We start from the raw sequence: 17268 nt of genomic DNA on the forward strand, positions 1-17268 counted from the left end.
GCCATCTCTCAATGGCTGGGAACTGTGGTAATGGCAACCACTGGAGTTGAAGGCCAAGGTCTTACCCTAATTTTTTGAGCCCATGGAAGACCTGATGCTTTGCCTGTGTAAGGAAGATGGAAGGGCCCACAGTCAACTGGTGTGGGATTTTTCACCAGGCTCAGTATGTGGGGCCTTTAGCCAGATTTTATTTCATTCAGTGACATACTAAAGGGGTGGGATGGAGTGGGAGGTGAGAGGGAGAGTCAAGAGGGAGGGGACATGTGTATACCTATGGCTGACATATATAGACCTATGACTGACTCATGCTGATGTATGGCAGAAACTAACACAATATTGTAAAGCAATTACCCTTCAATTAAAAATAAATAAAATTTATTTTTTAAAGAAAAAAATTGACAGTGTTTGCATCTAAGTATTGTGGAGTAACAAGTAGCACATGTTAAAACTACAGAATTTATGAGGACTTCCTTGGCATCCTAGTGGTTAAGACTTCCCCTTCCAATGCAGGGGGTGCAGGTTCAACCCCTGGTTGAGGAACTAAGATCCCATATGCCTCACGGTCAAAAAACCAAAACATAAAACAGAAGCAATATTGTAACAAACTCAATAAAGACTTTAAAAGTGGTCCACATAAAAAAAAATCTTAAAAAAAAAAAAACCTATAGAATTTATAGACCAAAATAAGAATGATCAAGGAAGGAGCCCATTGGTGGGCAAGAAGAATTAAATTTCTTCCTTTTAATTTTCAGTGATAATCTATGTGGCAATAACATGTGAATCTCTATATACTATGATTTCTATGTATGAGGGTCATGTGTCTGTTCTGCAGAAATGCCCAGAGAATGGGCACCTGGTCCCTCTCCTGGGCCACCCAGTGGTGGGAAGCAATTCATCTAATGGATAGCACCTCTTCATCTAGATGAAGCTACCCTTTCTACACCACGGGCTAGAAGAAGAAATTCACACGACAGTGCTTGCATGACAGTCTAGGTACAAAACAATCACAGATTTGGGGACCGGCCCACCTGGTGATGGGTAGCTGGGACTCTGGTGGGTGTTGAGGAAGTGGGGAGGTGGTGGGGAGGGCCATTCACCTCTTCCTTCTAGAAACACTCTTTATGATTTGTTCCATGACACTCCACTCTCTTTGATTTTTCTAACATGTTTCTTCTTTCTTTTCAGCTTCCAAACCTGGAATGTTGGAATTCTGCAGGGCTCTGTCCTATTGTCCCCTGCCCATTTTCCTCTCCTCAATTCAGTTCAGTTCAGCCACTCAGTCGTGTCCGACTCTTTGCGACCCCATGAATCACAGCACACCAGGCCTCCCTGTCCATCACCATCTCCCGGAGTTCACTCAAACTCACGTCCATCGAGTCGGTGATGCCAATCAGCCATCTCATCCTCTGTCATCCCCTTCTCCTCCTGCCCCCAATCCCTCCCAGCATCAGAGTCTTTTCCAATGAGTCAACTCTTCGCATGAGGTGGCCAAAGTATTGGAGTTTCAGCTTTAGCATCATTCCTTCCAAAGAACACCCAGGACTGATCTCCTTTAGGATGGACTGGTTGGATCTCCTTGCAGTCTAAGGGACTCTGAAGAGTCTTCTCCAACACCACAGTTCAAAAGCATCAATTCTTCGGCACTCAGCTTTCTTCACAGTCCAACTCTCACATCCATGCATGACTACTGGAAAAACCATAGCCTTGACTAGACGGACCTTTGTTGGCAAAGAAATGTCTCTGCTTTTGAATATGCTATCTAGGTTGGTCATAACTTTCCTTCCAAGGAATAAGCATCTTTTAATTTCATGGCTGCAGTCACCATCTGCAGTGATTTTTGAGCCCCCCAAAATAAAGTCTGACACTGTTTCCACTGTTTTCCCATCTATTTCCCATGAAGTGATGGGACCAGATGCCATGATCTTAGTTTTCTGAATGTTGAGCTTTAAGTCGACTTTTTCACTCTCCTCTTTAACTTTCATTAAGAGGCTTTTTAGTTCCTCTTCACTTTCTGCCATAAGGGTGGTGTCATCTGCATATTCCTCTCCTAGATGATCACAACTACTCCTATGACCTACCACATTCATCCCTGGGCTTTAAGACCTATGTCTCTGGTCTCCTGGTCTTTTTTTGAGTACCCAATTATCCAAATGCTACTTTTTTTTAAATCATAAAATTACATGTCTTTCATCATGTCTAAAACCCACTGTGCCCCAGACCACAGTCCTTGTCTTTCTGTCTTGAATGTGCTCCTCTTCTGGTGCCCCCTCATCTCATTAAGAACCCAGGAGACTGGAAGTGGACATGGATTCCTTCCCTTACCCCATCCCAGACATTCAACCCATTACCAGTCCTGCCGATCTGAATTTTTAAATACTTCATCTCATTCTCAGTGCTTCTTTGAGGTCTGTTGCTACAAGAATGCAGAGCCTGTACTTATAATATAGTATTATGAGCCAAAGCAAAATGGCCTGATATTTCCAAAGCATAACAGTCAGAATATTATCCTTGAGCCCAATGAGCTGAGGTGAATTGGAGCACATGTTGACTGGTAGATTCTTTGCATGTATAACTTCAATATAAGAAAAAGAGACACAAAATTCACACATAGGAAAGGCTGCAAGGCATGTCTTGCCCACGTGCTCCCTGTCAACAGGAGAGCTTGAGGAATGGCCTGTTAAGGACATCCTTGGGGACATCCCTACCTGCGTTTGAGAGGTCCTGGCTTGGGGCCATGTAACCACATTTCCTTCTTCTCAGCCTCATGGATGCTGACCATTATTTTTAGGCTACTGGGTCAGGCTTTCTTATGCCGTTTGGTGCTAAGAAGACACAAGCAGCAGAAGCCAAGGGGCTAGAGAAGGAAGAGATGCTCTAGAGAGACCCTTCAAGAACTGAGGCGGTGACACCTTCTGAGCTGTAAGCCCAGAGGAAACCAAGAGAGGGCATCCGTGATGAAGGGTGGGAGAAGATCAACTAATTGATTAACCCAGACTGAATTATCCTTGACCCCTTATGACTACGGCTTCCCCAGTGGCTTAGTGGTAAAGAATCTGCTGGCCAATGCAGGAGCCAAGGAGACATGGGTTCGATCCTGTGATCACGAAGATCCCCTGGAGGAGGAAATAGCAACCCACCCCAGTACTCTTGCCTGGGATAATCCCATGGGCAGGGGAGCCAGGTGGGCTGTCATCCATGGGGTTGCAAAAAGTCGGACACAACTGAGCATGCGTGCATAGCCTAGCATTCACTCCCTAGGACTAGGTGGAAACACTTGGTCTTAATGAACAGTGCAAATAGCATCTCTTTCTCCAGAAAACCCAGTGGATGCAGATCCTAGTTACTGAATCTTTAGCGTATAGTCAGTGGAGCAGGTATCCCCAGAAACCAGCTTTGTGAAGATCATGACTTCCTGGTTTTGCAGAGATGGCCAAGGTTACCTCTGCTGGAAGTTAGGAAAATGGAAGCTTTTCTATTTCATTTTTTTCACCTCATAGCTTCTCTCTCACACACTGTCTTGGAGAGGAAGACATCAACTATCTGACGCCTTCCCCAGAATCCACACAACACAGACAGTGCTGGTCCGTGAATGTCACGTTACTTTGTTTTTTAAATTTAAATTTATTTATTTTAATTGGAGGCTAATTACTTTACAATATTATATTGGTTTTGCCATACATCAACATGAATCCACCACGGGTGTACACGTGCTCCCCATCCTGAACCCCCCTCCCACCTCCCTCCCCGTACCATCCCTCTGGGTCATCCCAGTGCACCAGCCCCAAGCATCCTGTATCGTGCGTTGAACCTGGACTGGCAATTCGTTTCTTATATGATGAATGTCACATGTTACTTTGAAGAACAGAATTTGCCTTCATAGGCGGCACTAAGGTCTGTAAAGCCCCTCTGATGGGGTTGAAGGGCCTCTCCACAAAGGAAAAGACTTTCCAAGTTAGCAACCTCTTCTAAAGGGCACCCCTGCTTCCCAATCACTCTATTCTTTAAAGTGCCATCTCCATGAAGGAAATAACATTTACCTTGAAAACAAACCACCTGAGGCAGGACTCAGTGTGAGTGGCTGTGTGCATGTGAAGAAGAGGTTTTGTTTTGTTTTTGCTTTACCAGGTGACATATGGCTATATATTCATTCCAGAGGGGATTTCTACATTAGGTCTATACTAGGTCAGCTAGAGTGACCATGAGATGTTTCTATTTTGCTCAATCCTTATTTCATTAAAGCCAGAACCCAGAAAAGCCAATGAAAATACAGTCAGTGTTGCAAAAGCAACCATCATTAAACACACTTTTTCTGTGCCTTCCCAAATCATGCTTTTCCACCTCTAGCTCCATCTTTTATGTCTAATTTTAAGACAGTATGCCCACTGCAGTGGCCTATATGGGAAAAGAATCTAAAAAAATAAAACAGTGTATATATGTATATATATAACTGACTCACTTTGCTGTATACCTGAAACTAATACAACATTTAAGTTGACTGTACTCCAATAAAAACTTTTTTAAGAAAGACAGTACAGAGACTCGCCTATCTCCTAATAAGCTCCACTCTGAGAGCATGTTGAAAGTCCAATTTGTTGGTTAGTCCAACAAAGTTAGGCTAGGTACCCAGCTAACACAATCAACTCTATGGTACTGTACTGTAATAAACTTGTAACACTTCACACAAATAATACAGAAGAAGCAAACAAACACAAAGAGTAAAGTAAACATTTTTAATGTACAGTTAAGAGTACCTTGAGAAGTGCAGGAGTACAGTACAACAGCTGGCATCGAGTGAACAGGCAAGAAGGGTTACTGGCTGGTGGAGGGACAGGAGGTGGACGACGGTAGAGCTGAAGGATTGTCAGCAATAGGAGACGGAGGGCAAGCTGCAATTTCACTCACGCCAACACTGATGACACAGGTTCTGGTTCTTTGTTGGATTCAACTCTGCCTACTCTCTTTAAAAAATGATCCCGTGATGTCTGGCTAGTGGCTCTTTTTTCTCATCATGGATGACACAGTAGCACCGGATTGCATTCTGAACAGCTGCTACAACCTTTATGTACCGTTCCATGTCCGAGTCCTGTGCCTCAGACACCAAGGCTGCCTCTTCAGATAAATAAAATCCCCTTGCCATTTCCCGCCTCGTGAATCTCTTCAGTTCTGCAGTTACTTCCTCTTGTCCCTCTTCATCCTTCCTCTGGGCCTCCAATTCCTGGAGTTTCTTAGCCATACCAGCTACATCACTGCCGCTTTTACAGTTGCTTCCAGACACCCTGGATTTGAAATAAAGATACTGTACTACTCTCCTCTATACTGCACTGTACAGTAAAGTACAGTATCTTTATTTCAAATCCAGGATGTCTGGCAGCAACTGTGAATCAGCTGTGGAGGATTCACATACATGACAACACATGCCAGACACGTGAACTAACTTATGTGACTGACCATGCGAATGCATATTCGCATCTTTGAAAGCCTGCAACTTTAACATTCATATATAGGGGACTTACTCATTTATTTTTCTAAAACAAATGTACAAGGTCAGTTCTGCCTCGTTATCTATTTTTAAGGATTATCTCCACCCTCTATCTCAAATATTTTAAAACTCAAAGATGTTCCAGCTTCACATACATAAAGGTTTGGAAGTAGCAAAAACACCATACTATAATGTCAAGCTTCATTATAAATGGTTAATTTAGAAACTATGAAATAAAGCCAGAGAGATGGAAAATCAACAATATGGTAGGTGAGACAGAAGATAATAGTTACCTTTTTCCTTTTTCTTGATGGGTTTGGTAGGAATCCTTTCTGAAAGAAAAATGAGATTCATGCTGTGATGGGTCCTTGTTTCTGCTTTGTGAGCTCAGTAATTCCAACTGCCTTTCATTCATGTTCCACTCTCAACACAAGTTCGAGGGATCTTCATGGGAAATAATCTCCCTCTCCAAGTCTGTAACGCGCTGCTCTCTTTTACCCAGCCTCAGATTTAAAGTCGGCTTTAAAAACTGCATCCTCAGTCTTGCTCTCCTTATAAAGTCCTGCCAGAATTTCCTTTACAACCACTTCTGCATCTGTCACTTCCTTTCCATCCCCCAGTATCCCTCTAACTTGTGTATTTATACCTCGAGTACTATAGCTACTCCATTGGTACATATCTAGTGAGTGATTGACAAGTGACAGGCCTTATCAGTGGCCTTGAACACACACTCTCTTTGGGGAGACAAGTGGGAAAAGCTGGCACAGAATCAGTAAGAATGATAAAGTTTAAACCGTGCTCTCAGAATATTTCAGGATCCAGAGACGGGTAAGTGTAGTAGGCTAAATAATGTCCGTTGTTCCCCACACTCCCCCACCCCCACCAAGATGTTCACATCCCAGTCCCCAGACCCATGAATGTGCTAACTTATACAGTAAAAGGGACTTTGGTCCCTATTAGAGGGGACAGGAGGACCAGAGTCAGTAGTAGGAGATGTGATGACAGAACAATAGCTGGAGTGATGTGAGGAAGGGGCCACAAGCCAAGGAATGAAGGCTGCTCCCAAAAGCTGAAAAAAGCAAGGGACAGATTCTCCCTGGAAGGCTCCAGGAAGAATCAGCCCTGCTGAACCTTGACTTGAGTCCTGTGAAACGGATTTCATGCTTCTGATCAGCATAACTGTGTGATAATAGATATACGTTGTCTTAAGGCACTAAGTTTGTGGGGAATTGTTACAGCTGCAATAGGAAGCAAGCTCAGGGAATTTCCAAGGATTCCAGCGGAGTGTGCTGTTTGAGCTGGGCCTTGTAGGGTGAGTGGGGTTGATCAGGTGGGAAGGTAATGGAGGTCATTTGACGTCTCCATGGGTTAAAGTTCCCCACTCTGTAATCTATCTTGCATTCCCTGATCAGATTCTTACCTCTACAACACTCTTTCAACTTAGTCAGTCAGTCCCAAACCCAAACCTCCCACGATTGCCCCATGATTAAATGAAGGGCTCACTCTTTTGTCTTGGGCCTCAAGGCCTCTACAATCAGCCCTGTTCATGTAGGAAGACTTATCACCCACAACTTCTCGACGAGTCATACCATCCTTTCTATGCAGAGTTTCTCAGTCCTACCTTTATGCTTGTTGGAACTAGTCTTCTTTTAAGACCTAGCTCAGTGCAAACTGTTCCGTGAAACTGGCCTCAACTTCAAAGACAGAAACAACCTTCCCTCCCCTGAGCTACTGTGTCTCTTCCTGCCAGCGAATCTCATTCTCCTACCCTTGAGCTGTGCCGACCTGTGCTTATAAATGAGTAGTTGTCTTCCTGGTTAGGGGCTGGGGGCCACACTTTGCAGTGGCTCTAGACGTATTCAATAACTATCTTCTCATCATTAGAGTGGCACAAGGAAGGACCATCTGGGGCATGTGGTACAGAGCCAGGAGGCACGAGTTCATCTGTGACAGAGATCTGGCCTGTTTTGTTCACATCAGGGGCTGATATGAGGATCAAAGAGATATTTTATTTTAAAATATCCTTTTTCAAGAATGAACTTAATAAATCTATCTAGAAAACACTCACTCTGATGCATTATTTTCAGATACGCAGTTCTATTTGTTATTTTAAACATTCCCCCTACAAAGTCTAAGATCTTCCCTTACCAAATTAAATTCATTAAATTTAATTTACTTTCTTGTGACCAAATTACACAATGGCAATTATTAGTGGCAGCGCCAAGGTCACAATTTTTACTGTTTTACCTCCAAAATTGTAAGAGTTTGAATACTACATAGAAAAGAACAAAATTTTGCCATTTGCAGCAACATAGATGAACTTGAAGGGCATTATGCTAAGTAAGCCAATGTCAGACAGAGAAAGACAAATGTAAGCATGGTATCACTTACATGTGGAATCTAAAATATATATATATAACAAACTAGTGAATATAACATAAAAAAAGCAGACTCAGAGATATAGAGAACAAAACAGTGGTTAACAGTGAAGTGGGGAGGGGAACGACATAGAGGTAGCGAAGTGGGAGATACAACTAGTGGGTATAAGACAGGCTCAAGGATGCATTGCACAATATGGGGAATATAGCCAATATTTTGTAATAATTGTAAGTGGAAAGTAACTTGTGAAGTAAGCCAGAAAGAAAAACACCAATACAGTATACTAATGCATATATATGGAATTTAGAAAGATGGTAACAATAACCCTGTATATGAGACAGCAAAAGAGACACTGATGTATAGAACAGTCTTTTGGACTCTGTGGGAGAGGGAGAGGGTGGGATGATTTGGGAGAATGGCATTGAAACATGTATAATATCATATATGAAACGAGTCGCCAGTCCAGGTTCGATGCATGATACTGGATGCTTGGGGCTGGTGCGCTGGGACGACCCAGAGGGATGGTACAGGGAGGGAGGAGGGAGGAGGATTCAGGATGGGGAACACGTGTATACCTGTGGCGGATTCATGTTGATATATGGCAAAACCAAGACAATATTGTAAAGTTAAAAAATAAAATAAAAAAAGAAAAAATAATTTAAAAATTTAAGTGTAAAAGTTTACACACTTAGAGGATTGAGTTGTAATGAAAGCCAGAGAAGATAGCACCCACATGAACTATTAGGGATAATATATGCATTGTGACCTAGGCATTGTGATTTTCTGGAAGTGTCCTGCTAAAGCTTGAAACCAGTGACCCATGGCACAAAACTCTTGACGCAGCGCTTTGACGCTAAAATACCTGAATCAAGATTTTCAGGGGCCATCCCCCACAGCGCACACTCTGCTTCCAGTTCTTGGAGGCTTTGTGGTCTCCTTCATCTTCAAACTCCTTGAGGGTGAACCACTTTCCATTCTTATCCTTTATACACTTTTCTGAGGAGCCTGTGAGACCAAGACAAGGTGAGCTCCTTTTCTTGCCAGGGCATGCACCAGACTGTGAAAACCCCAAGACTTGACCTCCCACCGCATGAATCTGGGCCACCCATTTTGGGTTCAGAATCGGCAAGAGGAGAGCAGAGTCCCCTCTTGGGGACCCAGAGCAGTTTGAAAGGCAAGGGTAGGAGCCAACTTCCTGTCCAGTGTGCATACTTTGACCTTCATGCAATGAGAAGGACAGTAATTACTACCCGGGAGCGCGTTCTAACTCACTTCAGGCGTGTCCGACTCTTTGGGACCCTATGGACTGTAGCCTGTCAGGCTCCTCTGTCCATGGGATTCTCCAGGCAAGAATACTGGAGTGGGTTGCCGTTCCCTCCTTCAGGGGATCTTTCTGACCCAGGGACTGAACCCTCATCTCTTATGTCTCCTGCATTGGCAGGCAGCTTCTTTACCACCAGTGCCACCTGGGAAGCCCCCAGTTACTACTCACATTTACTGAAAAAAATATTTCATTATGTTCAAAAGAGAAAAAAAAAAGAATGAAGCTAAAGATGAGTGGGGGAGATTCTTTCTCTTCCCTTCTCTGAGACCTGAGATAGAACCAGGCTGAGTTTCTGAGGGGGCAAGTGAGGTCACACTGGGGTCACCACAGCTACATCTGCCTTGTCTTGTACAAAAGTTGATCATTTCAGCTAACGGCAAGCAACTATTTCTCATATTTTGAACTCAAGCTATTTTATGTTAAAAGAAATTAGGAAATGCTATAAAGTGGGAAAAGTTAAATTATATATGTGCTATGGCCACCTGATGCGAAGAACTGACTCATTGGAAAAGACTCTGATGCTGGGAAAGATTGAAGGCGGGAGGAGAAGGGGATGACAGAGGATGAGATGGTTGGATGGCATCACTGACTCAATGGACATGAGTTTGACTAAACTCCAGGAGTTGGTGATGGACAGGGAGGTCTGGCGTGCTGTAGCCCATGGGGTCACAGAGTCGGATGCAACTGAGCGACTGAACTGAACTGATATGGTCATTAGGCAAACATTTATATATGGACTTCCCTGGTGGCTCAGACTGTAAAGAATCTGCCTGCAATGAGGGAGACCCGGGTCTGATCCCGGGGCCAGGAAGATTCTGTGGAGAAAGGAATGGTTTACCCACTCCAATATTCTTGCCTGATGAATCCCACAGACAGAGGAACCTGGCAGGCTACAGTCCATAGGGTGGCAAAGAGTTGGACATGACTGAGCAGCTAACATGAACATAAAAGCAAAAAATCCATTTATATTGGATTGGCCAAAAAGTTCATTTGGAGTTTTCTGTAAAATATGGAAAACTTGCCTAGTGGCTCAGATGGTAAAACGTCTGTCTGCAATGCAGGAGACCCAGGTTTGATCCCTGGGCTGGGAAGATCCCCTGGAGAAGGAAATGGCAGCCCACTCCAGTATTCTTGCCTGGAAAATCCCATGGACTGCACAGCCTGGTAGGTTACCGTCCATGGGGTCGCAAAGAGTCGGACACGACTGAGCGACTTCACTTTCACTTTCTTTTCATGGAAAACTTGAACAAACTTTTTGCCCAACCCAATACTTGTTGGTACCGAATGAACTATATTTTGGGAGGAGGGATTCAGTTATGATAGATGAGCAAGATGAGCATTTGTACTATAACAATTGTATTACAAGCTATTACATCTATTATCTCGCTTTTTTCTCATAATATGGTGAGGCAAGTTTTATTATTATTCCCATTTGGGTGAAGACTAAGTTCAGTATGAGAGATACTATGTTGATCCACACAAAATAGACACTCTTGGTACAGCTGAAACTCGAATCCAGGTCTTCTGAGCCTAAAGGCTGTGCTTTCTTTCAGTGAGCAAAAGGCCAGACAAACATTACAGGGAATTGTCTGTGAAGGTTGTTGTTGGGTTTCTCAAACGTGTACATCTTCCATCCTGTTATTGAAGCATGTGCCCTTGTATTGGGTGCAGATGGGAACCTGTCGGCACTTTCTATGGCAGGAGAGGAGACGGCCTGGTTACCTAATGTTCATTAACTTAAAAAGTGTGGAAATGCCATCTTTCCTCCAGCCTCTCTGGGATGCTGTGTGGAAAAGAGCCAACAGAGAATAATTGAGCCTGCTCTCTTCAGAAAGTCTGTTTGCCAGATGGCCCTTGCTGGCATCTGGGAATGTGGTCTTGGGAAGGGGTCTCACTATTCCCAGAACTTAAGTGGCTCACTGTGCCTGAACTGTTGGTATAAACGATATTGTGTGTGTGGAATGCCTGCTTTCCTTCCAAGAGTTTGGAATTTTGGCATGTGCTAGTCAGAGGGCACTTATGTAACTAACCCTTGATAAAAACCCTGGACGCTTAGGCTCAGGGCAGCTTCCCTGGCAGACAACACTGCATATCGTTGTTGGAGAATTAAGTGCGTCACGGTGACCCCTCTGGGAGTGGACTTTGGAAACTGACATCTGTACTGCGTGCTTTTTCCCCTTGCTGATTTTTTTGGTGTGCTTTTTCAATAGAATAAATAACAGCCGTAAGTTCAACAATATGCTGAGTCCTTTCAGTCTTCCTAGTGAACCACCAGACCTGGGGACAGTCTTAGAAACATGTTCCTCCCCTCAACAAGGGTCCACGACCTGTACAATATATTATTCACATGGGAGTTTTCTAACTGAAAAGTGTAGAATATTGTGAAGCCCACCTTTTATCATTTTCTCCTTATATAAAATCCCCATCGCCTCACCACAAGTCACGGGAAGCTGATCACGTCGAAAATCCATATTTGTATCTCTGGGAACTCTTGGACCTGCAAGGAAGCATGTGGTTTTTTCATTCCATCTTGCTCTAACATGGTCTCTCCTCCCCCATCTTGAGATCCTTCTTTATAACTTGAAATGTAATGGGAGGATTTCTCCCATGAATTTAGATACATATCTAGGTCTTTCTTTTATGGCAGGTTAGGTCCATAAAGCTAATATCACTTTATATCCCAATCCTCTGAAATCCTATATACACACCTCTTGAGGAAGGATATGAATTCCCAAGCTTGCCAGCCCTAGCTACCTATTGCACGATCATTTTCTTCCTGCTGTTTTGAAGGAAGATTTATAGTCATATCATTGCTTTGAAGTTATACAGATGGAGAAAAAGCCTCAATTTTTCATTTTTTCTCCCTGTTTGAGGGCTCAACTGAGGCAATAAAGCAGGATTGCAATGGGCCCCCAGAGGGTCAGTTCCATCTTCCTGCTTTGGTTTCTGCTTTGCTTCACTTCTCCTTCATGCGACCTTTCTCTGTGGCTAGACTGTAACTTGCTCTAGAAGAAACCACAAATTGCTCAGGGAGAGGGCCTCTTTACGCCCTTGGGTGAGGGTGCTGAAGTCTGGTTCCTCTGAAGCAGGTGCTGAAAATCTTAGAAAGAATGTCAGTAGTAGGAACACTTTCTCTTGCCCTCTGGCTAGCATTGAAGGGGATCCATTAAAGACTGATGTTGGGGCCTCTCTCTGGATGGGGAGGGTAGGCTGTTGACAGTCCTTCCAGAGTCAGTTCTATTAGAGTTGGGTGGGCATAGGAGGCCAGTCAAATTCACCTGCCACCCACCAATTTACAGAGGAGGAAATTGAGGCCAAAAAAATGAGTGACAAGCCAAAGTTATACAATCAAAGAAATTTTAGGAATTTCTTTGGTAACAGGTCTCATTACCACTCAGAGTCCCCTTTGGTGGCTAGCCTATGGTTCTCTATGTAGGCAAGAGAAGAATGAGCTAAATATTACATGAGTCATACTCTTTGGATACATTTCTTCATATTTCCCTCCTCAAAAGTTATCACTGTGGTGAGGGGAGACGTGCTCAGGAAGCCTGGGGTCTCTCACAGATCAATTGACTAATCAATGAAGTGGGTGCCTGTCATGTTATTGAAACTGACCAGGACCAAGGACTATCCTAATGTTTGTTACTGGCTCTATAAGTCCATTAAGAAAATTGATTGATCACTAAAAACATGAATTATAAAATAGAAATTTGCATTATTTTAGTTAAAAATACATTAATCATTTATTTTTTTACCTCTTTTTCTGCCTCTTTTCAAAGGCTCAGTGCAGACTGTTTCTATCCCTGGGAGAAAGTAGAAAAATAACATAAATGTGTCTTTTTACAACATTATATTGCAAATAGTGTTTTGCAAAAATACCATTCAAATGTCACTTTTCAGGAATCTGTCTAGTACATCAAGAAAAATGTTAAATGCCTTGATAAGGAGTTAGGAGTTTTTTCTGTAAAGGGCCAGGGAGGAAAATATTTAAGGTGCTACAGACCACAATTCCTTTTGTGATTACTCAGCTCTACTATTTTATTGTGAAGGCATCCATAGACGATTCATAAATGGTAAGATGTAGCTCTGGCTGTGTTCCACTAAAAATGTATTTATGAAACAGTTCATGGATTGAATTTGCCCTGTGGATCTTCGTTTGGGGGAACTGTGGTCTAGACTTAGTTACAAAGATGAGGCCTATCTGAGATATATCCTGTGTTTCTTTTACTAACATTTCCTAGTCATTCCAAATAAAATTGAAACCACGTCTTACACATTTCCCAAGTAACAGAGCAGCAACATGAGTAGAATAATGAAGCTGGACATCTGTCAATCTTTATTGTGCGCCAGGAACGATCCTTAGAACCTGTCTCTATTGATTTACTTTATCCTTAGAGCAAAATTATCAAATAAGAACTAATACTATCCTCATCTTACAGATGAGAAAATTGATGTGCACAACTAAAAATACAAATTAAAAGCACTGAAGATTTACTTTTACAAAGAGGCAGCAATGAAAGGCAGTAATATTAGGTCTCAAGGAAAACTTTACGCTCAATTGTGTAGGTCAGATAACTGCCACAAAACTAAACTTGAAAAGGTTTTGACCAAAAATGGTGGCAAAAATGAGCAAGGACTGAAAAAAAACTAGTTCAATGGCCCAAAGAAGGGAAGCTTATAACACTGATTGTTGTTTTTGTTGCTGTTTTTCCATCACTAGGTCATGTCTGACTTCGTGACCTCATGGACTGTAGCATGCCAGGCTCCTCTGTCCTCCACTATCTCCCAGAGTTTGCTCAGAATCATGTCCATTGAATCATTGATGCTGTCTAACCATCTCATCCTCTGCTGCCTCCTTCTCCTTTTGCCGTCAATGTAAAATTGATGCCTAAGTTCCTGAAGTTGTAGGTAGGGTTAAAGATAGCACAGAATGTTGACTTGGATATTTCAGAACAATGTAGTATCTGATTCAGTTGCTGACTGCATCCAAAGAGCTGAGGCATGTCCACGTGCACGTGTAAGTCTGCATCATTCAGCAGTGTCTGAATGTTGAAGTCAGGGATGCTTTCTAGCTAAAGGTCTGTGCCCATCATTCAGTTCCCATGGCTAGAATCCTAGAGTACTAATCTGATAATGCTGGTTCCAGGAGAAAACAGCTCATAGATGAAGCTGAGGTGGGCCTTGCTGGCCAGTTAGTCTCTATTATTATTTCACTTTACAGAGGAACAAACTCAGGCAGAAGAGGCAATGTGACAGACCCAAGTCCACAGGATTACCTCAAGGGGGTGGGATGTGGGGCAGGACAGTTTCATCACTTGTGAGTTACACAATGTTTTATAGCTACAACTATTTCCAGCCTCAAAAGTTATCAGTTCAGCACCGCAGAAGCCCTTGGGCCTTGGGTTCTGGTTGCAGATTCCACCACCATGCTACTTGTTTGAGATATCATCTTTGTCTCCCTGTCATGTTTTAGAAGTTGACTAAATCTGGTATATTTCTCAATGGTTAGTAGCTACAGAAAGTAATTAGAGAAATAAGTCTATCAATAAAAGTGTAGAATAAAACATAAGAATTTAGACATTTAGTTATTAAACATTTATTTATATATTTATTTCCTCTTGGTTTGCCTCTTTGAGGCTCTGTTACTCAGAATCTCAATTCTATGTCTTCCCCCTCTTTCTGAGAAAATAGAAAAATATAAAACAGATGCTGCTGAAAAGTTGCATTGCATGTAATAATACTTTAAAAAATTCCATTTTACTGTAAATTGTCAAGATCCTGCTGCATAAAGAAAAATAAATACTCCATAGCCTTGCACTTACCAAGCCTTTGATGGTTAACCTGGGTTCCTAGATTTTATGTTGTTTACTCTCACACTAATCCAGATACATTTACATCTACATTTAAAAGAACTTAAGGCAAGTTTTATTTCTTGTATCTAAAGGAACACTTTGAGAATGATAATAATGAAAGCTGAAAATGAAGGAGAGTAAAAAAAACTGGCTTAAAACTCCACATTCAAAAAACTAAAATTATGGCACCCAGTCCCATTACTTCATGGCAAATAGATGTGGAAACAATGGAAACAGTGAGAGACTTTATTTTTGGGGGCTCCAAAATCACTGCAGATGGTGATTGCCACCATGAAATTAAAAGATGCTTGCTCCTTGGAAGAAAAGCTATGACCAACCCAGATGGCTTATTAAAAAGTAGAGACATTATTTTGCCAGCAAAGGTCCATCTAGTCAAGGCTATGGTTTTTCCAGTGGTCATGTATGGATGTGAGAGTTGGACTATAAAAAAAGCTGAGCCCCAAAGAATTGATGCTTTTGAACTATGGTGTTGGAGAAGACTCTTTAGAGTCCCTTGGACTGCAAGGAATTCAAACCACTCAATCCTAAAGGAAATCAGTCCTGAATATTCATTGGAAGGACTGATGCTGAAGCTGAAACTCCCATACTTTGGCCACCTGATGCAAAGAGCTGACTAATTGGAAAAGACCCTGATGCTGGGAAAGACTGAAGGCAGGAGGAGAAAGAGACAACAGAGGATGAGATGGTTGGGTGGCATCACTGACTCAATGGACATGAGTTTGATCAAACTCCGAGAGTTGGTGATGGACAGGGAATCCTGCTGTGCTGCAGTCCACGGGGTCGCAAAGAGTTGGACACGACTGAGCCACTGAACTTAACAGTTGTTACATGCTTATTATATGCTAGACACGGATTAAGATCCTTACATTTACTAATTTATCTTAGGGAGTTTTACTATCCCCGTTACCTACAAAGAAACTGAAGCATCCTGAAATTAAAAAAATTAAGTTTAGCAATCCAGATTTCCTTTGCTTGAGAGGCAGAATCAATGCAGCAATGCAAGAATTTGGATTATCTAGGGATATGTGATGGTGACCTACACAAATAATACATTGGCCATCATCTTAACCCTGAGTGAAAGGTTTTGGGCTGAAAATATGAAAGAAGCAGAAGAGCTTGTTCACATGGGTTTGGGCAAAAAATGATCTAAAGAATTAACCAAGAGAAATTGCCCAAGTGGAATTTGTAGAAATATAATTTCAAGTCATAGAAAACCTTAGGGTGAGAGATATCAAAAAAGGTTGATTGAAACCCTATCTCAGGCGAATAGGCTCTCAGATATAAGAGGTGATGGGTTGTGAGAGGACAGATGAGGGGGCTTGTGTCGGTGAATTTCTTGAATGCCGTGTTCAAACATGTTGATTCCCAAGGCAGGGCCATGGAATGTGCACCTGTCCTTCCTTTCTTCTTTTATTCTTTGTTTCCATTTCTTCCCTTCATTCTTTCCCCTTTTCTCTCTTCCTTCCTTTGTTCCTTTCTCTTTCTTGCACTGGACTACAGTTTGGGCCTGTTTAACCATAGGCTCTTAGGCAAATGAAAAATATTTTCTGTTCCTCTGTGTTTTTCTCTGGCACTGCTTGATTAACCTTCCTTCAAACCTGTTAGGCCAAAAAAATTAAAGATACAAAAGTAGTCTGGTTTAGCTTAAGAGTTCTCCTTACTGGGAGAGTTGGGGTTTAAGTCCAGGTAATAATTGTTCTTTGTGAAGTTTCTCTCTCAATATACCACAGGAAGTAGAGTGGTTGTTCTTGGGTTTCCTATTCAAATAGACTATCTATTGGCACCAGAGACTTGCTATAGAAGTTCAGTGCTCCCCTGCCCTCAAGGCAAGTGAGGAAGCTTCCAAGATAATTAATCTGTGTCTCCAAGGGCTTAAGGGAGGCAGAGGTGTTTAAAGACTCAAACCTGGAAAGTCTAGAGAGGGGTCTAGAAAGTCTGAAGACCATGAAGAGGCATGAGCCTTCCCTGGAAAGGGAGAGGTTCAGTTAATTCTTGAGAGATACTGTGTCCAGGAGGCCGTTTTGGATGAAAGAGGTGACCCTAGGAGGGGTGTGGACCTCCTGGAAGCTGAGAGACTAGGAAGGAAGTGGCAAGCCATCGGTTGGATTTCCTGCATCAGGGGAACTTCAGTTGAGAAATTCTCCCTGAAAGGGGAGGATCTCTGAAGAACCCACAAATGTGACTCATACATCTGCCATTTCTGGGAGAAGTGA

The 17268-nt window shown here is 42.5% G+C and overlaps 1 protein-coding gene across 34 annotated transcripts in view; it reads right to left on the minus strand.

Annotated features, from left to right (window-relative positions):
- The window catches only part of LOC147377707 (nuclear autoantigen Sp-100-like), a 94711-nt gene that overhangs the window by 9307 nt on the left and 68136 nt on the right, over nucleotides 1-17268 (minus strand). For 18 of the 34 annotated variants that reach the window (XM_086336021.1, XM_086336007.1, XM_086336032.1 and 15 more), the window contains 4 exons: nucleotides 12938-12985; nucleotides 11575-11679; nucleotides 8721-8863; nucleotides 5773-5811 (listed from right to left, as the gene is read on the minus strand). In XM_086336021.1, the coding sequence (XP_086192147.1) occupies nucleotides 5773-5811; nucleotides 8721-8863; nucleotides 11575-11679; nucleotides 12938-12985 (335 nt within the window). Of the gene's footprint in view, nucleotides 1-4716; nucleotides 5277-5772; nucleotides 5812-8720; nucleotides 8864-11574; nucleotides 11680-12937; nucleotides 12986-17268 lie in introns of those variants that run through there. The other 16 variants (XR_015140575.1, XR_015140564.1, XR_015140553.1 and 13 more) reach the window with 1 other exon arrangement.

The sequence above is a fragment of the Bos grunniens genome, chromosome 2 (genome assembly GCF_055505025.1).
Source record: "Bos grunniens cultivar Pamir isolate PY7600 chromosome 2, Bosgru_T2T1.0, whole genome shotgun sequence".
NCBI lineage: Eukaryota > Metazoa > Chordata > Mammalia > Artiodactyla > Bovidae > Bos > Bos grunniens.